General features: G+C 53.4%; 1 protein-coding gene across 9 annotated transcripts in view; it reads left to right on the top strand.

The window, feature by feature from the left end:
- Positions 1-27,601, top strand: part of IGSF9B (immunoglobulin superfamily member 9B) — a 58,457-nt gene that overhangs the window by 2,179 nt on the left and 28,677 nt on the right. For 8 of the 9 annotated variants that reach the window (XR_007121009.1, XR_007121008.1, XR_007121010.1 and 5 more), the window contains exons 2-13: positions 9,201-9,398; positions 11,235-11,381; positions 16,525-16,676; positions 16,952-17,069; positions 18,427-18,568; positions 18,889-19,034; positions 21,692-21,834; positions 22,152-22,292; positions 22,376-22,492; positions 22,770-22,920; positions 24,019-24,142; positions 26,493-26,668. Coding sequence is in view for 6 of the 9 variants with exons in the window: in XM_047692170.1 (XP_047548126.1) it covers positions 9,201-9,398; positions 11,235-11,381; positions 16,525-16,676; positions 16,952-17,069; positions 18,427-18,568; positions 18,889-19,034; positions 21,692-21,834; positions 22,152-22,292; positions 22,376-22,492; positions 22,770-22,920; positions 24,019-24,142; positions 26,493-26,668 (1,755 nt within the window). In the remaining 3 variants the exon portion in view is untranslated. The remainder of the gene's footprint in view (positions 1-9,200; positions 9,399-11,234; positions 11,382-16,524; positions 16,677-16,951; positions 17,070-18,426; positions 18,569-18,888; positions 19,035-21,691; positions 21,835-22,151; positions 22,293-22,375; positions 22,493-22,769; positions 22,921-24,018; positions 24,143-26,492; positions 26,669-27,601) is intronic. The other variant, XM_047692173.1, reaches the window with a different exon arrangement.

Below are 27,601 nucleotides of genomic sequence, written 5' to 3'. Positions count from 1 at the left end.
CTTGATTTGCACCCTTGAGCCTGCCACCCCAATTGGTCTTGGGGTCCTTTTAGCTTAAAAAGACTATTTGTATGCTGGTTAAGGGCCAAGGTATAGAGTCAAATGATCTGGTTTCAAATCCTGGCTCTGCCACTTTCTGGCCCTGTGACCTTGGACAAGTTGCTTAACCTTTTGAATGTCACTTGCCTCAGTGGAAAATAGGATGAACAGTATGAGCTTATAGGGTTTTTTTGGTGAACATTAGTGCTGTAAAGAAATGAATGACTACCTGATATATAGTAAGTGCTCAATAAATGTTAACATTATTATTATTATATTCAGTATCTCTGGGGTTCCAGACCCCTTCTCAGTTTCTTTCCCTTGGACCATTCAGGGCATTGGGAGCTAGAAATGTCTTGAGGGAAGCTCAGAAGGCTACCCTGTCAGGAACCAAGTACCCTTTCGCAGGCTGACCTTGTCTGGGGAGAACCTCTTGTTCCTCTGAATCCCAGGAAGGTGAGCAGAGGGTGTGCAGACCTCGGGACTGCTTGGAAATCCTTTCAAAGATCTGTAGAACTGGGAGTTTTGTCAGTGGCCAGAGGCTTGTCGGAAGGATGCAGGAAACCGAGGAGGCAAGCAGGTCATAGCATCGCAGTATTTGGAGGGAGGGAGGGGAGACCTGTGTGGCAGGTTTTTGCTCACATGGGAAATACCAGCCACTGCTCAAATGCTGGCTCTGTGTGAGAACTCAGCTGTTCTCTGACTGGCAGAGGCAACTTCTGGGGGAGATTCCTGTGAGGTAGGGACTTGAAGATGCCACCTTTAGGGTTTGGCTGAAGCAGAGATTGCTCTATCAGAGGGTTAAAAAGGAATGGGCTCTTAGGCAGTGTCAGGTTGGGACAGAGTTAGGGATGGGCTCCCCCTTTTGACTCTGATCATGTGTGTCTGGAAGGTGATAAAGGTCAGTGGAGAGGTTGGGGAAGGTATGGAGAAGATAGGTATCTGGATTCTGGGATATGGTAACTGGAGACTCAGCATCCCAGACTGAGCAAGCTTGGGGGAGCACCCTGGGCCCTGTTGGGATGACCCTGGGCCTGGCATAGAGGAGAAGTCTGGGCCTTTATTCCCAAGGCTGCCTCCTGTCCACCACAGATTCTTTGGTTGGATTATCCCTGACTACAGTGTACCCAAACCAAGAGGCGTTCTGACTCAGATCCTGCTGGTAGAGTGCCCTCTACTCTTGGCCTGGCCTTGACCCTCCATTCTTCCCTTTGCCGATGAAGGTGGGAAGGAGGAGGTGTAGATCAGGAGGCTGCTAGCAAGACCCCATGGGCAGTCCATCAGCAAAGAGGGACTCTGCTCAGCAAGTGGCCAAGTGGTATGTGTGTGTGTGTCCCCTGCACACACACCAAAGGCGGGGGTGTGTCTGGCAGCATGCATCCTGGGAGAAGCTGAGGACGGGATGTGTCGGAAAGGGCATGGCAGAGGGGCAGTGGGAAGAATCAGCTTTCAGCTCCTGGCCCGAGGCCCAACATGCGCCAGACTTGGAGTAGGCAGGTCCCAGAGCTGGGTGGTTTCATGTTTGTGGCTCTGAGACAGAAAGTTGGGATCTGGTTACCCAAGGAGCAGAGGCTGCCTAGTTGGGGAGATGCTGAAACTCAGAATCTCTCTGCTCCTCCCTCTTTCCTGGCTGCTGGCACTGCTCTCCTGATGCATTTTCTCTCCCCTCTCCCCACCCCAGCTAGGGTGTAGCTCTCAGAGTCTGGCCTGCTGCTCTGTCTTCTCCCTTGGCCCTGTCTTTCTCAGCCCTGCTGGCTGCTTGCTCCTCTCTCCCAGCCTTCATGTGTGCTGGGGGCAGGGGTGGGGGGCGCTGTGTGTGAGGGCAGGGAGATAAAGGGGGAGGTGGTGTGGTGGGGAGTTAAAGGGGGCTAGGCCTGAGATTTAACACACTTGTATTCCTCTTGAAAATCTCCTCCCTCCCCAGACACATCCTATGACCTTCTCGGGCTGGGGCCTAGGGTCTCAGGGGGCAGTTTCCTTCTGTCTGCTGCCTAGGATGGGTTAAGCAGCTTTTATGAAGGGTTAATCTGAATTATGAAAGGAGCTGTAATTGGTGTGAGCTGTCTACAGATGTGTGCATATGCCTGTATAGGTGTGCATGTTTGCACATGTGTGTATACATGCCTGTGCTTATATGTGTGCATGTGTGTGTACATACCCTTATGTATGTGTATGTGTTTACTTGTGTGTTTGCACGCATATGTGTAGAATGCAGGAGGGCAGGGGGACAGTTAGGTTCCAGGCACGATGTGGGGAGCCACTCCCCTCCAAGTGCTGTGGTTGGCAGTGAGACTCCACTCAGAGCAGACACCTTACTTTCCTCATCCCCCCGCTTTGCACCTGAATCTAGGCAGCCCAGAAGTTTTCGAAGTTGGAGGCTTAGCCCAAGGGCCTGATTGAAAGATACCTGAGGTCCCCAAGAGGAAGCCTAAAGGGCGGGGGAGGGGGGACAAAGCCAGGCAGAGCTCCGGGGGACATAGAAAATGGGCCTGTCTTGCTACAGTGGGCTCTGGCATCCATTCCCTGTTAACCCAGTGCACTCTGGAGTAGAGAAGTGGCTGGACCCCTGGGGAGATGGGAGAGGGTGCTGGGGCTGCAGAGGCCGCTTGTAGCCTGGCCCCCTCTGGGGCACTGCCCACGGGTGCCAGCTCGGTCTGCCCGAGGCAGCTGACCTATTTTTCTTAGGAATTTTCCTGCTTTTCTGTTCTCTCTTGCGTGAATAAGCAGGAGACTGGTGAGCAGAGACAGGGCCTCTGTAGGGGTTTTGGAGAACAATTCCATGTGAGCCAAAGCTTTGAGGGGGGTGCCAACCAGCCTAACTGTCCTTCTGAGAAGAGAGGGGACTGGGACAGTCCCTCAGTCTGTCGTATCCCCGGGTCCTCACCACCCTTCTGGTCACAGGCACCCACCCACCCAGAAGGTTGGTGGCAGATAGCTTGCACACAGGCTCGCCTTCACAAATTGTATGAGGTGAGCCTCTGTCCTCATTTTCTGGCTTCAGTGTAGAGAATGCTGGTGCTTCACTGTGAGTATATATGGAGCTTCTGTTTCCTACTTCCCTATCTTGTCTTACCTGAGGAGAGGAGGGTGGCCTGGTGCAGGCAGAGCCCACAGTGCCCTCACCTGTCTGGGCCTGCCTGCCTGCTGGCTTTGGAATACACGCGTGCACTTGGCCGTGCGTGAGTGTGCAGGGTGCAAGCCTCCACCATGTGGCGGGGTGTGGGGGTGGGGTGTGGCTTTGCCTTTCTGCCGAGGAGCCATTAAAGGAGCAGAGCGGAGGTTGAATTACTGACTGCTTCCTGTCAGTGGCTCATGGGGAAAAGGCTCTTGGAAATACAATCTAGCTGAGAGCAAATTAAGGTTGCTAATAGCATCGCTGCCTCGTGGGCTGTTGAGGGGAGCCCAGCCAAGAGGGTTAGGAAGGAGAGGCACCCACAGGAGGAAGGAGGCCTGCAGTTCCTGCCCCTCCCTCCCCAGTGCCCCTCCCTCCCCAGTGCCTTGCTCTTTGAAAGATGGGAAGCTTTCCTGGTTAGGGCCCATCTGGGCTCCCTGAACTCCGATTTCCCACCCTGAGAGGTTTGATGGGGAGTGTGACCCGAAAGGGCTGTGAGGACACTGATGGGGAGACCATGGAAGGACTTTTCTGAGAGCCTGCCTAGGCTGGATATGGGGGCCCTTGCTGGAGGCAGAATGATGGCCAGATGACCGCTAGCCCACCTGCCTTCTGGAAGGAACAAGGACATGGCCAGATGTTTTGGTCCTGTGTCCATCACACACTTGTAGTGTTCGTTGCTCTGGGCAATAGGGAGTCTGTCCTCTGCCTTCCTCAGGCCATCCCTCTGGGTGTGTACCGCTGTGGGAGGCTCCCTGGAAGCCTGAGTCCCGGGCTTCCTGGAATCTCCTGGAGCCTCCTGGCTTGTTGGGGAGGAGCGATTGGGGGACTATTGGGGGCTGTGCCTTTTTTGGACTCAGAAGGGATTATTTTTAGGCTGGCAGATGGAGGTGGCGGTGGCTGTCGCTGGTATTATTAGACAACAGGCCTGTGGTTTGGGAGTCTGGTGCCCAGAGGAGGAGGGGGAGGGGGACGAGGAGGAGGAGGGGGCGGAGAGGAGGAGGAGGAGGAACAAGAACAGGAGGCTGCAGTAAGGACTTGTGCTCATGAATCATGGAGGCTGCTGCTCACCCTGAGGTTTTCCCTTACCACAGCCACTACCAGACCTAGCCAGAGACTGCAGAGTGATGCTGAGCCCAGAACCAGTCAGAGAGCACCAGCTGCGTCCCACAGCAGGCCCACTGTGTCTTCCTTCTCTGGTGGAGGACTGAACAGAGTGTGCCATGGGGAGGGACTGCCCTCTGACTCAGGGAGGAGAGGGGTGGGGTGCTGTGTCTGGGGTGCAGTGCCGGAGAGGCCTTAGTGCCTGGGCCTGTGGTCTGGCAGGATGGTGTCCCTGAGTGTGGGCATAAGGGGGACATGGCAGCTGGAGCCTGACTCCCCCACCTGTCCCCGAGTGACTGCTGAGCCAGGTAGCCTCCCAGTTTGCTCATTTGTGAAGATGAGCTGGTAGTAGTTCTGTCCAGTGGGCATTGTGAACATTAGGGGAAATTTGTGTTACATGCCCGCCCGGCCCAAAGCCTGGTATGTGGTGGCTGTTTAGGGGAACTTAGGTTGCCTGACAGCCAAAACTCTTCCTCCTCAGGCTCTTCCACCTTCTCAGGCATTTAGAGTGTTTCTCATTCTCAGGTGCCCTTCCTCCTGTAGCCCTGCCCTGGTGGAAGAGCCCCAGGCTGTGAGTGTCAGGCACAGGAGCTGTGCCAGGGCCTGGATCCTCATGGTTCTATGCCCATGAGGGATCCAATGGCAGCCTGAACTTGGCTACCCACCGGGCACCACCTGGCATAGAGAGCAGGGGATTTGTATCCTATGGGCTTCCCAAAAGGTCAGCCAGAAAGCAGGGGCTACCTCGTTCTTCTTTGCTCTCCTGCTTTCTCTTCCCTATCCTGGTAAAACAAATCCAGAGTGGGTTGGGCAGAGCCCCAAAATGCAGATTTGCTCTGCTCAGGGGACTGCTGTTTCTTGCCTCCTCTAAAACGGGTATGCAGAATCCAGGGCACCTCAGGCCTCCTGCCGCCCTCACCCCTGCAGATGCCGCCCTCACCCCTGCAGATGCCGGTTTCCCCTTTGAGGTTGGAGCCTCATCTCCAGGGGCTGCTGTAGGCTTCTTTGGTGGGGAAGGGGCCTGGGGGTGTCACCCCTCTTGCAGCCCCTCTTCACCCAGGTCACTATCAGTCCTTCCCTTGCCCTCCCTCCCTTCATCTCTCCCTCCCTCCTCCTTGCTCCCTTCAGAACTGGTGGGCAGTTACTCCAGTCAGTCCTGCTGGGGAGAAGTCCACTTGCTTCCTGAAGGAATCACCTCCATTCTGCCCCCCTCCTGGTTCTGGGATCCTTTGAAGGCCTGTGTCTCTGTGTCCCCTGTGCCCCAGAGTTCTCTCTTCTGCCCTGGGCTGGGTTCTGCCTGTGTCCAGTTTGCACTGTGCCCATCCCTGCCTCTCTCTCCTTCCTGGTTTCTTGAGTCTTTCACTCCTCAATTTGGGTTTGGTGTCCTCCTGGGTCAGAGTTTATCTCTGCTCCACCAAGCCCCTCTTCCCTTTTTACTGCCTGCTTGTTTATTTTTCTTTCTTGCTTTGAGCTTTTCTGGGGAATGTGTTTTATTAGACATGCTTTGGCTCAGAAATGATCAGGCTTAGGAAGAAGTGCTTGTAGGTGACGACTGAGAGTGCTGTGTGTGCGTGTGTGTTGAAGAATTGAGGAAGCTGGTAAATATTTTAGGATTCAGGGGCACCTAGGTGGCTCAGTCAGTTAAGCATCTGCCTTTGACTGAGGTCATGGTCTTGGGTCCTGGGATGGAGCCCTGGGATCAGCAGGGAGCTTCTTCCTCTCCCTCTGCTGCTCCTTCTTGTGGTATCACTCTTGCTCTTTCTCTCTCTCAAATAAATATAATCTTAAAAAACAAGATTTTAGGGTTCAGAAAACCAGGAAGGTTGGACCAAGAGGGGCTCCCACCCCTCTACTTTCTTCTTGGGAAACACCCTCTCTTTTTGCCTTGGTTAGAATCTTTGTGATGCTTATCTCACCGAGTCCCCTCTTCTGTTGCCTGTCCTTGGTTGAAAGGGTCCTTACACAGAGAGGAGGGGTGGGATTGACTGGCTCAAGAGGGCCGACCTTGGGTTGGGTGCTCAGTCCTGAGCCCAGGGGCCAGCTAGGGGGTGGGGGTGGAAACCTGGAGCCAACACAAGTGCTGGGGGAGGTGTAAAAGAGGCTGCCTCATTGCCATGCGGTGAGAATGAGGCAGCACTGAGCAGCAGGCATTGTGGGAACCCATTTCAAAGCCGACCCACCTCCTGGCATTGCCCCCCAGAGCCCTGAACCCCGGGAGCTGGGGAGCTACAGAGTCAAGCTTTGCTGCTGAAGGTGGGCAACTGCCTGCTCAACAGTAATGGCCTTTTCCTCACAGCTTCTTCCTCTTGCCTTGGGCTTCCGGGGCTGGGGAAGAAGCCCCCTACTGTGGACAGCCTGTCTCCCCCATGTCTCCCCCACACCCAGTAACCAGGCCCTGGAATAACTCCTTCCTCTTCCCTAGGCTCCTGTATTTCCTCTTTTACCTCCTGGAAATTCTGCCCAACACACATTCACATATGCATGCACACAGTCACATACACACATATACATACTCACACATGCACACACACATTCTGCCACATACACACTCATCCTTGTCCTTTTGTTAAGAGCTACACATATGCACATATTACACTCATACAGACTCATACATCCTTTTACCAAGAGCTACTCGCATGCACACAGACTCTCATGCATACACACGTTGCTCCCCCTGCTCGCTCATGGTGCCCGCTGCTTGCCCATTCTGAGTCCAGGATCAGCCTTTGTGCTCCTGGAGGCTGGGAGGCAGGCTCTGTCCCTCTCTAGGTACCCCTGGGGTTGTGGGGGAGGGGCCAGCTGCAGCTGAGCTCTCTCCTTGCTTTCCCTGAGGGGTTGGAATTCAAACCTAGCCTGAAGCAAGGTTGGGGGTGGGGGAATTGGGAAACCTGCTGGGGCCTCAGGCAGGTGAGTGCAACACTCTGCTCTGCTCCAAAAATACTCTGTGATCTTAGCTCTTTCTCTAGAAAACAGTGATGTCACCAGTAGCCAATCAGCTTCTAGAAGAGCTTGCCTCCTCCTCCTTCCGCACTTAGGGAGGAGAGGGAAAGGGGGATGGGGAGGGAGAGAAGGAGAGACACAGATGAACAGACAGCATGTAGGCAGACATGGAGAGAAATGCAAACACAGAAACGTAAGCACACAGAGGTCCCTCCACACAGGAAAGCTGGCAAAACCCCTTCTCGGTGCATAGGCAAGGGAAATCCACATATTTCCCCCAATACACACACACAGACACACATACTGATAGAGACATGTAAACTGAGAAAGACTGACAAGTGGAAGCATTCACATAGAGTGAGAGCGTAAAAGGAAAAGACAGAGACAGAGACTGGAAGAGAGACAGAATGGCGCAGAGAGACATGGAAAAGGAGTAGGAGAGCGACTTCTGTCTCAGAGCCAGAGAGACAGAGGAGGAGTCAGAGAGACAGACCCATAGAAGGAGCCAGAGATGCAGGGGCATGAAGGAAAAAAGAAGAGATGAGAGAAGGAGATGGGCGGGAGCACACAGGGGTCAGAGATGCAGTCAGAGTCAGATGCAGAGGCACCACAACAGATAGGCAGACAGACAGGGATAGAAGGACAGGCGGGTGCCATTCTTCCGGGCATATTTTCTGTGGTGGGAGGACCCATCAGCTCTTGGCTTTGCACCTCTAGTAGAGCAGCTGCTGTCCTTGGTGCTGCCTGGAGGGGCCCAGCAGAGACTGGGAAGGGAGGTGAGTTTGGATGGGGAGAGCTGTGGTCTAGTCCGGAGTTGTGTTGGGTAGTGTGAGGGAAAGCCGAGGGAGAGGCTTCTCCAGGCTGTCCCTTTCACTGGAAACAAGCTGGACAAGGTGACTTTGTGGGCATGGAGTGAGTCCTTGTGTGGGAGGGAGCAGTTTCAGGCTGAAGGTGGGGATGGCACGCCTCCTATAGGGGCTCAGGAGCAGGCTGCCAGGCTAGAGAAGCCCTGCCTGGGTTAATCTGTCCTCTGTGTCCTCCAGCTTGGGGGTGGGGGTGGGGGTGGGTCTCTCTCCACGTTGCCCTCCCGATGCCAAGAGGATGGGTGCACCCTATCCATCTGTATGTTTTATCACTGCCAAAGGTGGGATGATTTCCCCTTAGCTGGCTGAGCTCAGCAATCCCAAGGGCCCCGCTCTGTCCCAGCATCCTGCTATCCTAGTGGTGATGTCTGGAGTTTAAAAATTGGAGGGCTAGAGGTCCCTCCTGCTCCCCTCTCTGCAGCAGGTGCAGTGGGGCAAGGGAGGAGGGGCCTGGAGAGGCCAGTCAGGCCTGTGGGGTTTTCCCTCTGGTGTTGCCATGAGCAGCCTCTGCTCAGCTTGTTAGGGATTCCCCTGCTCCTGTATGGAGTACTCTTGTTTTGTGCTGCGAACATCAGGCTGAGCTGGGGGTGGGGCGTAGGAGGAGGCTGGCTCTGCGTTTCTTACCAGGCTCTGGTAGGAAGCATCCAGTACAGGAAGAGATTCCATATTTATACTCTCAGCTACAGCAGGCCCCTGTAGCCCAGGCTGTGGGTCTCCACAACAAGGTGGAGGCCCCCTCCACTTTCTCAGTAGCCAGACCTCTTAGAACTGAGGGGGGTGTGTACAGTGGGGGAGGATATAGTTCCGGCTGTGCTCTTTGGGATTTGGGGAGGGGAGGTTCGGCTTGCAGGACTGGAAAGAACCGCTTCCTTCTCTTCTTCCCCCTTTCTGCCCCATCCCAGGTTCATGGATACCTGGGGCCCCCAGGGCTGTGGAGATATGAGTAGGGAGGGGGGAGAAAGGGGTTCAGGGTGCACTGTGGACCCTCTAGGGAGTGACTGAGCTCCTTTTCAGGAGGATGACTGGGTGGCCAGCTGGCCCTGGGAATGGGAGTGGATGGGCAGAGGGCTGCCTCTTGGGCTGCTGGGGCAGGATCTCCTTGTCACCTCCCTTTGTGCATCCCGACTTTGCTGACCCACTAGCTGCCCACGGCCTACGAGAGGAGCCCGAGTTTGTGACCGCAAGAGCCGGTGAGAGTGTGGTCCTGCGATGCGACGTGATTCATCCGGTGACGGGACAGCCCCCGCCCTATGTCGTGGAGTGGTTCAAGTTTGGGGTGCCCATCCCTATCTTCATCAAGTTTGGCTACTATCCACCTCACGTGGACCCTGAGTATGCAGGTAAGGTCTAGGCTGCAGGAGCTCCCCCTGCCCCACCCTACCATCTCTTCTGCCGGTTTTAGCATGGCTGGCCTTCTCTTCAGTGGTCATGGTCACTGTTCCTCCTGCCTATCTCTCTGTTGCCACTTATCTTTTTACAACTGGTCTGTTATCTGTGCTGCACAGTCTCTGCCTCTTTCCTTCCATCCTTCGGACTTCGGTAGGTTTTAATTAAGTGGTGGGGAGGAGAGGGACGAGGTGACGCAGACACAAAGATCACAGCACAGTTAGGGATGTGCAGGGGCAGGAGCAGTGGTAAGGACAGGGAAGCCTACAGAGCCCACCACGTAGGACAGTAGGGCTGCGCTGAAGGGCAGCTCTGTGCAGGAAGAAGCTGAGTCAGAGCCCTGCTGCCCTTGGCCAGGCATGCTGGCGGCAGCTGTGGAGTTTGCTCTCTCTGCCTTGGCCCACTCCCTGCCTCTGGCTCTGAAGTTGGGGCCTCATCCCATCCCTGAGCGGAAGCAAACATTGGGGGCTAGTTCATGCCATACGGTGGGCACCTGCTTTCTGCCTCCTCTGCCACACCAGCCTCCTTCCTCCAGGCGCCCTGGGTGTCTTGCTTTGCAGTTGCTCCTGCCAGCAGAGGCCTCGCTCTGAGTCACTGCCAGTGCCTGACCACCAGCCTGCCTGGCTGGAGGAAGAAGAGTGTGAGGTGTGTATGTGTGTGAGTGTGCTTATGTGAACGTGAGTGTGAGCAAGTGTGTGTGTGCATGAATGCATGTGTGTGCTGGGATTTTCAAAGGAAGGCGGTAAGCTGGCAGACCTTGCTTTTATCTTTACTTCTGGCTCCTGAGGTCTGAATTGCATTTCTCCCAGAAAGTTCCATTTCTCTCTCTCTCTCCCTCTTGGACCTATCTCTTATTCTCTTTTTGGTTGTGGTTGGTTTTGACATTCTGGTCTTTAGGCAGATTGCCAGTATTGAGACAGGATGAAAACAGAGACAGTAGTGACATTGGAGTGAGGGGTGAGCTAAGGTGGTGGGTGAGGGACGGGTGGGCCCTGAGGGCTGCTCCTCATCTTGGACTCCCATTCTGCTTGGCTCCTGCTGCATCTCTTACCTTACCATCACCATGAATGAGACAAATATGGCTTCCTAATGGGGAAGAGGATGGAGTTAAGGAGAGTAGCTGGCGGGGGGAGGGGCTTTGCTCTGCTTGCTGGTCCTATCCTCATTCTCGGGCTTATGGGCCCTACTGTCTCAGCTCCTGGGGACATTGGGCTCTGGCTAGATGAGCAGTCTGTCTGGCCTGGGCAGCAGGACTGGGAGGGGACCCCACCACTCTGGTCCCTGTGTGCCCTCCCTCTGCTTTATCATAGGGAAGCCTGGCAGACAGGTGTAGGGGGTGAGGATCCAGTGGGGAGAGGGATGTCACTCAGCCTGAAATGAGGTTCAGGGGTCTGCTCTAGGGTCCCCTACCTCACCCTCTTCTGTTTGTACCTTTGTTCCCTCTCTTGCTTCCTCCGACTCTCTTTTGTCCCTCATGCCTTCCCTTTGTCCCAAGAGATCTGTAGCAGGACAGGAGTATTCCAAGGGACTGAAGCTCTTCCCAGTGCCAAACCCAGAGTTACAGTTGCAGCTGGGTGGGGCCAACTGAGGCTGGGAGAACGGCTCCATGGCTGGGCTGTGCGCCTTTCCCTTTGCCACCTGCTGCCTGCGGTTGGTGCCGGCTGTTACTTTGGGGCCATGCGATGGGAAATGGTCTGAAGGTTACAATGGTTCCTCTGCCTTTGGCGGGTGTTGTGTTGCTCACCCCACCCTGACGGCCTCCTGGGCTTTTGCCCACTGTCTTCCTGCAGGCCGGGCAAGCCTTCATGATAAAGCATCCTTACGGCTGGAACAGGTCCGCTCTGAGGACCAGGGCTGGTACGAGTGCAAAGTGCTCATGCTGGATCAGCAGTATGACACCTTTCACAATGGCAGCTGGGTCCATCTCACCATCAACGGTGCGTATGGGGCTCACTCCTGGGGATGGGTAGGTGGGGAGCCACCTGGAAGGCTACACCCCAAGGACCTGCTTTGGGGAAAGCCTCTTTCCTGACTACCGTATCCCTGCTCCAAATCTCTGCTGCAAAGAGGTGTCAGCAGGGCTGGGCCCCATTGAGTTAGCAGTTCCCACCTCTTGCTTCCCCCTCAGTTGTCTCCCTAGAGCTTCTGGGGTCGCTGGAGGCACACGGGAGGTGCAGCAGCTCCTCAGGCATGAGGCAGGGTTTGCTGCAGGTGTTGGCATCGGAGCTCCTTACAGGGAGGTCAGAATCTGGTTCTTGAAACCAGGAGGGTTAAGGCTTTGTGGAGGCCAAATTTATATCTGCTGGCTCCATTTCTCAACCTTGGAAAGACCCTGCTAGCCCAGGAAATGCCTTCCCACTCTAGTGGGATTCCTGGAGTTCCACCATGACAGTTTTCCTTTTTAGGTGAATATTTTGGTTCCTTGTTAAATATGTTCATTTGAGTGACATGCAGTGAGGGTCTGTCGTGTGCCTTGCCCACACTAGGTGATGGGAAAACAGTGGTGACGAAGCCCAGACACGGTCCCTGCTTGTACTGGGTTTACTGTCCAAGGAAATGTAAGGATCCCGTGAAGAGTAACCGTTTTAATGACTATTAGGTGTTGATAGCTCATATGAAATGAATTGGCGCTGTATGTTGATGCTTTTCAAGTGTTTGCAGAGGCCTCAGGCCCAGTTCCCAGTGCTGGTGAAGGCTCCGGTCTGGGTCTGAGGCTGTGACCACACCAGGCACTGGACCTTGTGTGTGTCCCCAGATGGAGAGTCTCTCTTGTGTCCCTGGGAGTCCTTACTTGGGAGGAGATACTCTGGAGGAGCCAGAAGAAGCTGGAACCGTGGAGAAAAATCTGGAGAAGTGGCATATATGCTTTGGATGTGCCACACACAGCTTGGGTCCTTATGGTTGTGATGTCTGTGACTATAGATGCTGTGGGTGGGAGAGAGAAATTGATGTCGTTCCTGGCTTGGAAGCTTCTGATGGTATCGATCTGCTCTGAAGAACGACTCTGTCTGCCCTGTCTTGTGGGGTTGGATCATTCCTCCCACAGGAGTCAGGCCATGCTCCATGGCTTGAGAACCTCTCCAGGGTCCTGAAAGAACAGACTATTTTAGCCAGGGCACTGGTCTGTTAGCCGTTGCGGTCCTAGAACAGTGTTGGTCCAGACTGCCCAACCCGTTCAATGCAGTTGGCGCCTGTCAGTTAGTCCCAAGAGACAGGAGGCTTATTTTAAGTCTCCGGTGGGCTGTCCCCACCACACAGCAAGCTTTTGAGTCACCTCCTTTTGATGCCAGCTGTTGTGTGTGCCGAGAATGAAAACTCATCTTAATATTAGCCCAAGCAAAACATAATTAGGAAGGTAAATCGGCTGCTAAAAGCTTCACTGACTGAACACTGAGCCAAGAGTCCCCACGTTGGTTTCTGTCTCTCTAACACCCTTCCAGAGCTGGGCTGAAATCCTGACCCCTTTTTCTTTTCATGTTATCCTCGCAGTGTCCATTCGACAACCTGAGACATCAGGGGCTCAGTAGGTGCTTACATGACAGCAAAATAGAATTTAGTTAAGAATTGTGTGTTCTGCTATGTCCCTGCATGCATGAGTGGGAGTTGATTCTTTGAGAATTCCTAATTGCTCAGAGTGGAATGAGCATGGGACAAGACCCTGAGAAGGTTTGGTTTATTTCACGAACTCACTGCATTCATTTCATGAATCCAATAGCTGTAGGATCCCAAGTAAGTCTCTGAGCATCAGCTTCCGGTGCCTGTTTGCGGAGGTGTTGTGAGGATCAGATGAAATCCTGTGTGAGAAAGCATCTTGCACAGTGTCTGGAACGTTAATTACATATGGGTCAGCTGCTGGCCATCCTCTTTCTCAGGAGAGAAAGAAGATGAAATCAGATGAGCGTGTAGTGGCAGGGAGGCAGGAGCACGGGAAGGTCCTCAGACTGGAAGATGCAGAGGACTGTGGTAGTTGGAAAGTGGTTGTCAATTCACAACACATCTTGAATCCTGTAACGTGTATATCCTGGGCTTGGAGATCAGACTGGAGTGCTCCTTGTAAATCTTGTAAATAAAGAGAAGTAACACACATACATATACCCATCTTGAATGTTTTCTCTGTGGCAGGCTCTGGGGACACAGCAGTGGACCCAACCCAGACCTAGCTCTTAAGGAGACTTTCAGAGGCAGCAAGTCCAGGGACAATTGCAATACGGGCTTTGGGAGAACAAAGGAGGGAGAGCTTCTCTGAGGGAATGACTCCTGTGTAGACATGTGACTAGGGAGTTAGCCAGGTGCAGGGGTGGAAGGGGTGGAAGGTACAGAAGGGTAGTCCAGGTAGAGGGAACAGCATGCCTGGAAGCCCAGAGAAAGGAGAGTCAGTGCATTCAGGGACAGAAGGCAGGTTGTTCATAGGGAAGTGTTGGGCAGAATAGCTAAGAATGCTCCCCTCTCTGCCCCAGGCTTCAGAACTAGAGCTTACCATAGAATACTTTGCCCTTACCAAGAAACCCACCTCCCAAATGGGGAGAACAGAACAGATACCTATTCCCCCCTTCCTTTCACCCCGAGTTCTGGGGTACCTTCCAGCATAAATATTTCCGTTATGGAAGGAAAGAGTCTGGATTGCCAGCATTCCATTGCTTCCAAACTAGAATGTTTAGTGTCAGGCATTTTCTGACAGAGATCACCTTTGGAAAATGAAAGGCCAGGGAAAATTAGAATTACAAATGGTCTCATTCCCCTTCTGTGTTTTCCTGAAGACCAGTTGGGTGGAAACAAACCCAATTATTCCTTCATCACGTATAAAAGACCCAAAAAGCCCAAGCCAAGTCTTGATTTAGATTGGTGAATTACTTGGAGGAGAGACCAGCCTGTTTCTAACCTGCACTATTAATTATAGGGCACTTGTAAAAAAGAATTAAGCCTGGAAATGCAGCTGGCAAGCTAACACCTAATTCTGTAAATAATCGAGAGTCAAACCATTATTTTCCTGAAAATCGAGATTGTTCAAAGTACTTTCCCGATTAGCACCTAAATAATAAAGTAATTATGTAATTAGTAATTAATTTGTCACTTCAGGACGTAATTTAATTTGTTATCTTTTCTTTTAAGCTTGACACCAAAGGTAATAGAGGCTGAGGCTGCATTAGCTATATTTCAAGGGGCAGACTTGGCAAGAGGGGCTCTGTTGGAGATGAGCACACATTCCGTTTCAGAAGTTGGGAATTCAGAATCTCCGTATAAGGATTTGGAATGGTTTTTGCCATCATTTTTATTGTATTAGATGTTGGATGAGGATTGCCATGTTTGCAGGTGTCCATTGTGTATGTTTCGTGTGTGATGAAGTGTGCTTCCTAATTCACTCAGTATATCCAGTTCCCCTTGTATGCCCACATAGGCTAAGGGTGTTGGAAATAATCGAAGAAAGCAGTCTTGTCATGATCTTGCTCCTGGGAAGTTTTGTGTGTTTGAATTTGTGTTGGTTTGTAGGTGTGTGTATGTGTGTATATTAAGTTCATTCATCCATTCAACATATGTGTGTTGTGTGCTCTGTTACATGCAAGGAACTGGGAGAAAAGCCGGGCATGCAGTGGGATTTACAGGAAAAATCTTTGTTCTCAGGGAAAGTCAGTGATCGCTGCTTTAAAGAAAATAAAGCAGTCCAAGGGGGTAGAGAGTACTAGAAGTGCTATCTTAGATGGGTTGACCACTTAAGGCAGAGGTGGCATTTTAGCAAAATTTTGCATGAACCAAAGGAGTGACGTCTGGGTACAGAGAGGACGGCAAATGCAAAGGCCCTGAGGTTGGGTGTTCTTGGCACATTCAAGGAAGACAAAGATGGCCAGTGGGGCTAGAGCACAGTGAAGGGAGTATGTGGTAGCAGACGAGGTTGGCAGACTGAGGGGGAGGCAGGACCAAATATTGAAGCTCTCTGACTGGTTCTCAGGGCAGCACTGCCTGGAGAGGTGACATCCACCTCAAAGCTTCTCATGGATGCCTCAGAGGTTTCCAGGGAGATGATAATGATAAGAGTAATGACAAAATAACCAGCATTTCACACGTATTTACATTACAAGATCCCTTTCACAAACTATCTTACTTACTCCTCACCTCAGTCCTGGAGGGGGGCAGATTTAGGTAAAAACCCAGAGAGGCTGAGTGACTTGCCCAGGGTTACCCAACAAGTGGCAGGCTAGCACTTTAACTTGGTCTTGACCTTTGGGTACCTTAAGATGAGCTAAAAATGTCCTGCCCCAGCCTGGCTTTGTGAACCCCAGGGGGCTAGTGTTCAACAGTGGGGCCCCTCCTTGTCACTTCAAAAGCACTGATAGTCCAACGGGTTAAGATTGACCTGATTGCCTATGCAAGCAGCTCAGATTAATGAGGCTGAGTCTCTTAACAGCTGATTATCCAAACAGGATGGGATTTTAGTCAAAACTCCAATCAATGCAAGTCGTGATGTGGGGATAACCTGGCATAATCAGAAGAGAATTGAGAAGGGGGTAGCCTGCAGAGCGGGCTGTCTTTCTGCCTGGACGCAAGACAGGGTGGAAGGTTTTCTTTGCAGAATCTGGAAACGTAAGATTCCTTGTAACCATGGCCTGTGGTCTATGTTAGGCCTAGATGACGCTCAGATAGAAGACATCCTGGAAACGGGGGGCCTGGCTGGGCTGAGGTTAAGGAAATAGGTGTATCAGGGATGATCTTGAGGTGAAAGGGGGATCACAGAACAGTTTGGAGCTGTTGGCAAGTGTGTGCAGGCCGTGAGAAAGCTGTCTTATTTATTGCTTTGTCCTTAGAGCTAAGCATAGTAGCCGCCTTATAGATGCTAAGCAAACATTTGTTTCTTGGGAATTAGCCAAGTATAGCGGGAGAAGTTTAGAATTTGCACCCAGCCGTTTCAGGTCTCTCCTCCCCCGGTAAGACTCATGGGCAGACAATTTTGCCCATCTCCCTATTCCTTCATTTATCCCAGCACTTCGCAGAGGGTTATCTATGAACACGCGGATGTGGTGCTTGGTGTGTGTGGGTGCTGTACGTGGGGCAGCAGGCTGGCTAACCCCACCCTGGGTCTCTCTGCAGCTCCTCCCACCTTTACAGAAACACCCCCCCAGTACATTGAGGCCAAGGAAGGTGGCAGTGTTACCATGACCTGCACAGCTTTTGGAAACCCCAAGCCCATTGTCACCTGGCTTAAGGAGGGGACACTCCTAGGTGCTAGTGGGAAATACCAGGTAAGTGTGGTTCTCCTTTGGGGCTGCTGTACTTCTTCCTCCTTGCTCACCCTTCCTTTGCCTCCTCCCTCTCCATGGCAGCCTCCCACTTCACGTGACTGGTAACACTCTGCACAGCACACAGTCTGGCTGGTGTCTGGTTGGAGGGAGATGGAACACGAAGTGCCTGGCTCCATATCCCCCTAAATGCATGAGCCCGAGGTCCATCTATACCTGGGGGTGGTGCTGGTGGGACCCCAGGGTGGGTGCTGAGCTCTGTCTCTCCTTGGCCCCAGGTGAGTGATGGCAGCCTGACAGTGACATCGGTCAGTAGGGAGGACAGAGGTGCCTATACCTGTCGTGCATACAGCATCCAGGGAGAGGCTGTCCATACCACTCATCTGCTTGTCCAAGGTAAGAGCAGTTTATCTCCTCTTCATGCCCTGGACCTTTTGCAGGGACTTTCAGCCCATCTGAGCTGTAGAAGGGTTTTCCCTAGGCATGGCTGGCCCAGCTGGGGTGGCTAGGGAGATGGGCAGCCTATGAGTAGTGGGGCCAGCTCCTCCTGAGTATTGTGCGGCTCACAGCCAGAGCCCCTATGGTGGCCTGCTGTGGCCATCACCTGGGATGGTGGGAGGCACTATGTTGAGTGGGTTTTGGGTTTCTCTCTCTGTCCAATTGGTGTCCTGCCATGCCTCCATCTTCCCGGGGGAGGGGACCTCTCTCAGGTTCCCACCCCATTAGTGATGGCATCAATAAATAATGACAGGAACTCAGTCCAAACCTCAGACGTTTAAACAACACAGAGGGCATTTGGCAGAGCCGGGGTCTGCCTGGTCAGCACTGGGAAATGCCGGTCCACCCTGCCTAGGGCCCCAGCGTGCCCCAGAGGGTGCGCATCTGGGAGGCGGGGTCTCTTTGTACTTTTGTGTGGAGCCCAGCCACTCTTTGCCTCCCACCCACTGCCTGCCGGAAGAAGAGCGAGGGCTGGGGGTGGCTGTCTAGGCTGCCGGGGCTGCTAAGACACATTTTCTTTCTGCCTTCTTCTGACTTGGAGTGTTGAGTGGCAGTGTGGGCCAGAGGTCCCTCTGCAGCTTGGAGAAGAGCTGCCTTCTCAGGAGAGAGCCAGGTGGTAGCTGTGGACTGTCTGGAAAGCCAGCGTCAGGGAGGGCTGGGATTTCACCTGCTGTTGACTCTGCTTGCCCCCTGGCTCTTCGCTCCGCATCTGCCCTCCTGACCTCTGGCAGATAAGCAGCACAAGCCTCTCAGCTCCTTCAGAGGCCAGATGACTCCTTGCTCTGGATTGAAAAGAATGGCCTTTGTCCCTCCTGCATGTGCCCTGCTTCTGTTCTGCTGGAGAGAGGGATGGGCAGGAAGGGGTGTGTGTGTGTGTGTTAGGGAGGTTAGATAGCTGGCTTGGGGTGCCAGGATTTACAGAGGCTGTGTGCATGGAGGCGAGGGGCACGCATACACCGAAAAAGGTGTCTCCAGCTGGTTCAAGGGGCTGGGGCACGCTGTGACCACATCCCAGGACCCTTTGCATCTTAGACCTGTAAGGAGAGTAAGACCTGAGCACAGCAGCAGCTAGAAAGATATCTAGGACAGCTGCCCAGCGTATGCTGTTCCTCTTGGGCCAGTGCTGCCCTCCAACTCCCTCCCAGAGTTCTGGGCACACCTTCCTGAGTCATCTCAGAACTTCCTGGGAGGACCCCAAGCTGTCGCTCTCTCCTCCTGCACCAGGTAAGGTCATGTTTATTTCCTCTTTCCCCAGGGCCTCCCTTCATAGTTTCCCCTCCTGAGAACATCACTGTCAACATATCCCAGGATGCTCTGCTCACCTGCCGGGCAGAGGCGTATCCTGGCAACCTCACCTACACCTGGTATTGGCAGGATGAAAACGTCTACTTCCAGAAGTAAGCATGCTGAGGGGGGGAGCGGTGGTGGTCCTCAGCCACCAGGCCTCCCAGGCGCAAGGCCTTTGAGCAGGGGCTGCCATGGGCTGCCCTTGGGCTATGGGAGCTTACAGAGAGGCGATCCAGTCTGTCCCAGGTGCAAGGCCAGTGTCTGTACAGAGCGGCCTTGAGAGGGGCCAGGAATGCGAGGAAGTGCTGGCTCTTCTTGCCTCATTGGCAGGGTGAGGGGACTCCTTGCTACCTTGCTGTGCTGGCTCATGGAAGACCTTCTTCTCTCCATGCCAACCCCTGCCCTTCCTTGTCTCCTTGTTTATTTGCAGCGACCTGAAGTTGAGAGTGCGGATCTTGATTGATGGGACCCTGATCATCTTCCGAGTGAAGCCTGAGGATGCGGGGAAGTACACATGCGTCCCTAGCAACAGCTTGGGGCGCTCCCCCTCTGCCTCAGCATACTTAACTGTGCAGTGTGAGTAGGGGTGAGGGAGAGCCACACATGGTGGGGGTTCCAGAAGAGACAGGCTTCATTAGCTGGACTGGATGCTGGAGGACAGCAGGAGACCAAGGGTCATTTGAGGGAACGTGGGCAAAGGAATGATAGGAAGCAGGAATAGCCCAACAGGAGGGAGAGACCTGGACTGGTCAATTGAGGTGAAACTAGCACTTGCTGGGCATCTTTTTTGGGCCAGGCATTGCTACACGTGTTGGCTGATTCGTTCCATCAGCCAAGTTGGGTTGGATTCAAGGATGGGCAGACCTGAGTAATTGTCCTTGCAGTCAGTGCTAGCCAGCACCTCTCTCTGGACCGTGAACAAGATGTCTCTGGTGCCTTTTTTCCCCTCAGGTATATGAGGGAGAGTAGGTGACACTGACACAGGGTTAGATTTCTTGTCAGCTCTCGGCCTTCCCCCACTGTGGATAGGTGTGTGAGGTGAGGGGGACAGGACCCTCTTCTGTGGTGACTTGATCTAGTTCTGCCAACACCTGGCTCCCTCCTGGCTTTCTCCTTGCTCTTCTCTAGGGCTGCCAGAGATCCACACGGATGAGCTGCTCCTCATGCCAGCACAATCGAGGGCTTTTGTGCAAGCACAATAATTCAGTTTGCTAATCTTGAATCCGTCAGCGTAGTCAATGCTTTCCCATCCCCTGGCAAGCTGATCATTTTGAGAAAGGGAGAGAAGGATGAGTAATGAGGATTAATTTCTTCCGTTTGATTTGTGGATGGCCCTATCACTCAGACAACAAAGACGCTGGGATGTTACTGGAGGTGACAGGCTCTCCATCACTGAAGGGCTGGTGTGGGAGAGCCGCTCACCCCCAGGGGCGTGCAGCCATAGGGGTACAAGGAGGACAGGCTGGAGATGGCTGGATCAGCATTTGAGCTGAGAACAAGCAGAAGAACAGTTGGTGACCCCAGGAGGTGGGGCTGGTTTCTGAAGCCACGCTGCAGAACTGGGTGTTTGCATTTGTCTCCTGTCGAATGGGTGCCTGGGTGACGGAGCCTGGCTGGACCTTTGAGCCCCGCTCAGCTGCTAACCTCATGTTCTCTTCATTTTCTTCTCGATGCAGTAACTTTACTGGTGGGGACAAAGGCAACATTTCACCATTTCCATGGTCGTCAACCTAAAAAGGCTTTCAGCACGCTACATTAGGAAGTCTCTAGTTTTTAAGGGCTATGAGGCCCAAGAAAAGTGATGTGATGTGACCCAGGACATCAGGCCTGTCCCACCCAGACCTGCAGGAGGAAAAAGCCAGTCAAGAAGCTATTTGCATAGGACTTGCTGGATGTGAAAGGGCCGGGGAAAGGGAAGAGTCCACTTGTAGTAGCATCTTGTCTGGCTATGTCACTTGGGCAAGAAGGTGGCAGTGGCAGAGGAAGAAAGCCAACAGGGGTGGTCTTTAGAAGGATCATGAATCTAACCAGGAGTAAGCCCCCAATCGGTGAAGCCCTGGGCCATTTTTCTGTCAAGAGGGGTATGTGGTTTCCCTGTCTGTCCCCAGTGCCATCACCCACTCCTGCTTGTCCTTTTTTACCTCCTTCTTGCCTTCAAAGAGAATCCAGGGGGTGAGATTTTCAGGTGGGTGAGACAAGGATCTTTATTTCTGCTAAAAAGCAGTGTTCAGAGTATTTCCCATTCATAAACCCTTTGAAAATCTTGGAGGAAAAAAAAAAAAAACTCTACATACAAAAGTAGGAAGCTATGTCTAAATATATAACTCGGCCTGGTATTTATGTAATGCTGTTCTCTGAAGAGCTCCAAATGCTTAAAAGATACCAGCTCATTCATCCTCACTGCCTCACTGCAAGTTCTGGATCTTTCTCCTTGGTAGCCCTCGGAGGGAATGAGGGGAATCGAAAGGTTATGAGTCCCCCAAATCACAGGATGTGCTGCTCTTGCTTCTCTCCTGAGAACCTTTCATCTGTTCTGTGGCCAATATTGAGTCTGCATTCCAGCTGCACAGAGGGGAAACTGAGGTTCGGTGGGGTGGGGGGTGGAGCTGGGCAACTAGCACAATGGAGAGGAGAGAAAAGAACCACCGGTGGTCATGCCTCTGAACACCTCATGCATAGAACTGACGTTCCTCTTTTGGCTTAGGATGTGGACCGAGAGCTGCTTGGCATCCAAGAGAGATTTGGGATAAGGAGCCGTTGGTGGAGGGTGTGGTCAAGCGTTGACTTCAAGTTTGGAGTCTAGGGGCTGGAGATACAGACATCGAGAGTCCTTGTTCTGCTTGTTCTGCCATTCATCCCATGCGTAGAAGCATTTGAGGAGTGTTATGGATCGGAGCAGGCTAGAACATGCCTTTCTCTTGAAGAATGCAGTCTGCTGGACAGAGAAAGCAGCCCGCAGCCTGCACTGCTTTGGGGTGGCCTGATGTGGCCTCTGGGGTTTGTCCATCTTGTTCCTCATGGTGGTCCCAGCACCTGGCACTGTTGTGAGCACCATGGACACATGCAGAGTTTACTGAATGGGTGGGTGGGTGTGAAGGGCAATTCCTCAGAGAGACGGTATCTATATGAGACCCTGAGGGTGTGTGAGGGGTCTTGGCCCACTGCCAAGATTTCTCACTCCTCGACTTCCCTCATGCCTTTCTTCTCTCTCACCCCACACGAACCCTGTGCAGACCCAGCCCGTGTCCTCAACATGCCCCCTGTCATCTACGTGCCCGTGGGAATTCACGGCTATATCCGATGCCCTGTGGATGCAGAGCCGCCGGCCACCGTGGTCAAGTGGAACAAGGATGGCCGCCCCCTGCAGGTTGAGAAGGTGCTAGAGAGATGCATGTGGGGTCACAGTGAAATACACTCTCTTGCCACTGAGATGCTGTCTCTGAGGGTTTGGTTCCCTGCCAGGACTCCTCCACTCTCCACCAGAAAACTCTGGAAAAGCAGAGCTGCTTCCGGTGGGGGGTCTGCAGTCTGGTGCAGCTTCTGCCATTCTCCCAGGACACATAGACAGCCCCTGCCCCAGACTAGCTGGTGCTTTGCCCAGGCCTGCCAACTGAGGTCTGGCCTGGTGGGGGCGAGGACCGAGCTTCTGCCCCCTGACCGTTGCTCCCTGCTCTGCTGTCTGTGCTCTGGCAGAACCTGGGTTGGACCTTGATGGAGGATGGCTCCATTCGGATTGAGGAGGCCACAGAGGAGGCTCTTGGCACTTACACCTGTGTGCCTTACAACACCTTGGGGACCATGGGCCAGTCTGCTCCCGCACGGCTTGTCCTGAAGGTGAGGCCTGGGGCTGAGAGAGGCCCCTGTGGGAGTGGACACCCAAAACACTCGACTTCATGGCTTTGCTGTGGTCTCCCTAGGATCCCCCGTATTTTACGGTGCTACCAGGCTGGGAATATAGGCAGGAGGCTGGCCGGGAGCTGCTCATTCCCTGCGCTGCTGCGGGGGACCCTTTCCCTGTCATCACGTGGAGAAAGGTACCTCTGGGTTCTGGAGCTCCTGGGAAGTGTGGTGGATGGGCAAGATCTGTGGTGGCTCTGTTCTAACAGAGCCAGGTGTTGAGTAGCAGGGCTGACTTCTAGAGTGATGGGCCCTCTGGAGGAGGGGCGGTGCGGGTGCAGGCTGAGTGCTCGGGTTCTGTTCTCCTGTTCTTGGCCTTCTGATGTGTTGGTGGCTTCTCTTCTTCCCTGTCGACCTGGTTCCTCCTTTGCCACCCCGCTCCCACCTTCCTCTTTGCCCCCTTTTTTGGCCAAGGTAGGGAAGCCCAGCAGAAGCAAGCACAATGCCCTGCCCAGCGGGAGTCTCCAGTTCCGAGCCCTGAGTAAGGAGGACCACGGGGAGTGGGAGTGCATCGCCACCAACGTGGTCACCAGCATCACTGCCAGTACCCACCTGACTGTCATCGGTACGGGGGCTGTGGGCAGGAGGGCTGTGGTCTGGGTGCTGGGCACTGTCCACCCTTTTTGGGCATCTTTCCTGAATCAGCCCACCCCTGAGCCCGGAGCCTGCCCTGTGTAGCCCTAGCCCTCTGTAACACCCTGCATAAGGGAAGGTGACATGGGGCCTGTCCCGGGGAGGTCTTTTTCTGGCAGAATGTACCCAGCAACACTGCCACGCAGAAATGGGGCAGGTGTGTGGGCAGGAGCAACTGCTCAGAGGTTTGTGTCTAGGGCCTAGAAGGGGAGCTGGAAGAACGGAATGAGGGGGATCTGGGAGGGGACCTGTGCACTGAGCTCCATAGGCCGGGCCTGGCATGGAGGTTCCTGGCGTTCCCATTTCCTGGGATGCCAAGCATTATGATTCCACTTCTTCTGCCTGAGGTGTGTGTCCCTATGACCTCAGCTTGTACCATTGTAGCCTGCCTCTCTGGGGACTGACAGCCAGTTGTAACAGTGACCAACACTTTTCAGCGTTTACCACCAGTTTTAGGCTCTATACCAAGTGGTGCCCCATCATTTATAACCTATGAGGCGAGAACTGGTAAGTCCCCAGTGTATGTCCATTTGAAACCAAGGCTGGCGTGGATCACACACCTCTCCGAGCATTGCTGATGAGTGCTGGATCCAGGACTCGAACCCAAGTTGAAGTTCTTAACAGTTGTGTTGTGCTGCCTCTCACTTTGATGTTTGGGAGAAATATGGCTATCTCATGAGGCCAGAGAACTTTACCGGATAGGGGCTTTTTGGCTTTGCCTGTGACCTTCAGGGAGAGTGTCTCTGTGTTTGCCAGGGGAGCACAGGACTTTGGCCTGGGGTGACAAAGGCTCTGGATTCCCTTTGGCCATATTCCTGATGCTCATGCCATGGCTTGCTAGAAGGACTAGACGGCACAGGGGGATGGGTTTCCTTCTACAGCCCTACTGTGCAGGGCTCCTCCGAGCATCCCTCGCCCCTGAGCACTGCACTTGGGGCACTGCATTTTGCTACTGCGCAGTGCCACTGTGGGTGCCCAGCTCCCTGGGCCCAGTTCATTTCAGTCTGAGAGGACTTCACTTGGTCTCCAGGCACCAGCCCCCATGCCCCGGGCAGTGTCCGGGTCCAGGTCTCCATGACAACTGCCAACGTGTCCTGGGAGCCAGGCTATGATGGAGGATTCGAGCAGACATTCTCAGTTTGGTACGGACCTCTGTGAGTCACCCCCGCATGCTTTGCTCTCTGCTTCTCCCTCCCCCAACCCCCGACTTCAGTCAGTCCCCTAGGGTGGGTGGACGTTATGAGAAGGATATGGTTCTTCGCCTGCTAGACCTCCAGGCAGCGAGGTGTGTTGACGCAGTGACTAGGTCTTGTGGGGGAGGGGTGTATCTGTCTGAGGGATTTTGGGCGTTCTGCATTCCCAACCTGGAAGGTTTGGGATGCCAGTTTAGGTTGTTGTCTGAAGCGACCATCGCCCTCTGCTACTCTTCCCCAGCTTACCTCACGACCCCTTTTTGTGTCCTTCGTTCATGCTGCTTTTAGGTCCCTCTGTCCTCTGGCGTCTGGAAGAGACTCCTAGACTTCAAGGTCATTGTGAAACAGCCCAGCCAGAAGCGTAGAATCTAATTTTTATTGTCACTTCCCCAGTGGTTCCAGAAACCACTTTGAAGTGGTGCCTGCCTTCTGGCCTTGTCTTCAGCATTTCCATTTTCTGTACCCTGTGTCTCTAGTATGTTTCTGTCTCTGCTGTTAATTTGGCCAGATGTAGTGATTTGAGATCTTTGCCTGAGCCTCAGGGTAGGTAAGGGATCTCAAAGACACATAAATCAGGCTGAGGTCAGGAGGCACAGAAAAGGTGGAGAGAGGAACCATAGCTGACCTCCTTCTCGTTCCCCAAGGATTTCTCTTCCCACACATTCCTATCCTGAGCCAGGAACTGGCCACCTGCAGCGTGGGACATCCTTGAGCAGGAAGGATGAGTCCTCCCACTTCCTCCTTTTCAGACCTGCCTCATCTGAGTGTGTATTCCCAGTCAGGCTCAACCAGAGCCTGGGAAGGAGGAAACATCCCTGCAGAGGGCGACTGGTGGAAATTCAGGGAGAACCCTTCTCAATAGCAAGGGAGGTTGAAAGGCAGCTGCCCTCTTTCCCGTCATGGTGATTTGGTGGCTATGTCCTGAATACATGAGGGGTTTTGAGTTCTGGAGAGACACAATGCATCTGGATGGTGAGCATGGGGACCTCTCTGAGGTGCAACCAGAACATCCTCCAACGCTTATCTCTGGTCCTCCAGAGGTGGGGAGTGGTGGCGGCCTGGGGGAAGGGGATGCTCCTGACAACCCTGCCAGGGGACCACTGCAAGAATCTTGGTGCTGCTGGGTGGCTGTGTGTTCAGGGAAGTGCGTTTGGCATGGCCAAGCCAACTTCGGGGGTGTCCGAGTGGCAGGTCTGGGCCTAGACCAGGGTCTCCCTCACTGCTTGCGGTCCTGCTCCACGCTGCTGCTCATCTGCACCGCTTTATTACACTTTGCTCACTTGCTTTGGTGCCCGGGGCTGGGTTGGGGGTACGGGTGGTTGTGAAGTTTGGGGAGGTCTCCTTCCCTCTCATTCTGATTGCCTGACTCTCTCAGTACTGACTCAGACATTTGGCACTAGCTTCTTTCTTGCTGTGCTTTCTGCTGCCTTGGCTCAAACTTCTGAGCATTCATGGTAGTGAGCCTTTAAACAGAGAGGGAACCCGGTGGGCGGGCGTCCGCTGAGTTACAGCTTGAGCTCAGGGCTGCAAGAAGAAAGCTGCCCAGGGTCTCAGTCTCCTAGGCTGATGTCTCCTCCCTGTGGTGATGCCGGGGCACTGCACCTGTAGATCCTGGCCTCAGTGCCTGAGGAGAGTTAGGTGGGCAGTATAGAACAAGGCCTAACCTTCACTCCTAGTTTCAGGGTTCTCCACGCGCAGCGTGACCTTCCCCTTGATGGTGAGTTCTAACCATTGAGGCCTTAAGGACTGTGGTCCTCACTGGGGAAGCCCCTGGTTATTTTTGTCATATACCCTAGACTTCCTCAGAAGACTCAAAGCTGGTTGGACAGAGCGAGCCCTCTGGGTTACTTGACATCCCACTTTGGCTGTCCTGGAGAGGGTGTGCAGCTGAGGTCACCTGGGTTCTTTCCCTATAGGGTCTGCCATTGCTGAGTTGCTCATCCTCACCTTCCCATGATGGTACCTGCCTTGTTCCGTGTGTCCTGACTCTTTCAAGGCAGAGCTGCTCTCAGGGTTGTGACCAGGGTGAGATTCTCCCAGAATGCACTTGGTGGTTTGACTAGAATCTTGGGCGTCACTTCTACCTAAGGGTTCCTCTTAGCAGAGGAGGTATCAGCAGTGGCTGGCAATGTGGCACAGCCGAAGTTGGGTAGGTCATCCCACCTTGGTCATTACCTCTTTCTGTCCTAAAACCTGGGAAGGCCAGGTTTGCCCACCGCCACCTCCTTGAGGACCTTGCATGTACTCTCGTGTCTCCAGTGTAACCCACCCCACCCCCTTGTCCCCGATCCTCTCTCTTTCTTTTGGCCAGGATGAAGCGGGCACAGTTTGGGCCCCATGACTGGCTGTCTTTGCCAGTGCCGTCGGGACCCAGCTGGTTGCTAGTGGACACCCTGGAGCCTGAGACAGCATACCAGTTCAGCGTCCTGGCCCAGAACAAGCTGGGAACGAGCGCCTTCAGTGAGGTGGTCACTGTGAACACTTTAGGTGAGGGCCCCGGGCTGGGATGTCTTGAGGATATTGCCTGGAGGAGCTGGTAAGGATGGTAATGGTGGTGATGGTCCTAGCAGCTAACTTTACTGATTACTTTGTGCCTGACACCTTCCTATGTGCTTTACCTAATCAAGTCATTTGCTCTCCCAGGAAGGACTTGTCATACCGTTCTGTGGGGTTTGCCTGGACCATAGTGCCTTGTCCCACATCAGAGCACTTTTGGACAGATTGCTGTTAAGGAAGAGGCTCAGAATTTATCCTTCCCTGTTAAGCCACATGTTTGTATCTTCCTGTGGCTTCACAGCGCAGACTGGAAATCCTTCTTCCTTCTGTGCTCTTACCAATTCTTTCCTCTGGCCCTTGGCCTCATTTGGTGGCCGGTGTGTGGCCAGTTCTCCCCGTTGAATCTCCTAGTCATGCCACCTCTTCCTTCCTGGACCCAGTGGCTCGCTCCATCCCACCTCGAGAGCAGCTGTGAGCAAGTGGCACCCCTCTAGCCTGTTCCTGGATCCTTTACTGCCAACAAGGGGTGCAGCAGTGTTGGGATGCTTACCCCTACTCTGGAACTTTCCTCCCTGGCCCTGTTTTCCCACCTGGGCCAAGAAGGCAATTGAGAGCAGACTGAGCTATGGGAAGGCATTCCTACTTCTTTAGAAGTAGATACATATTGTAGTATCTTCTTAAGATACTATCTTATCTAAAAGACTACATTTAATTCTTCCATCTTCCTTCCATGATTCCCCTTTGTTAGCTTGGGTTTTTTCCCCCCTTTCCTTTTATGAAGAACTCCATTCCCTCATCTATGTTTTTAGAAGTGCTCAGAAAGTAGGATCATGTGGGCCACTTCCCTTGGGTGAGGAGGGCTCTTTTATGTGACAGTCTTGTCCCTGAAATGACTCATGCATGGGAATGTGACACGTTCTGAGG

Source organism: Lutra lutra, chromosome 10, assembly GCF_902655055.1.
Source record: "Lutra lutra chromosome 10, mLutLut1.2, whole genome shotgun sequence".
In the NCBI taxonomy this organism is placed as follows: domain Eukaryota; kingdom Metazoa; phylum Chordata; class Mammalia; order Carnivora; family Mustelidae; genus Lutra; species Lutra lutra.
Note: the sequence above shows the minus strand (reverse complement) of the source record. Positions and strands in the feature narration are given on the sequence as shown.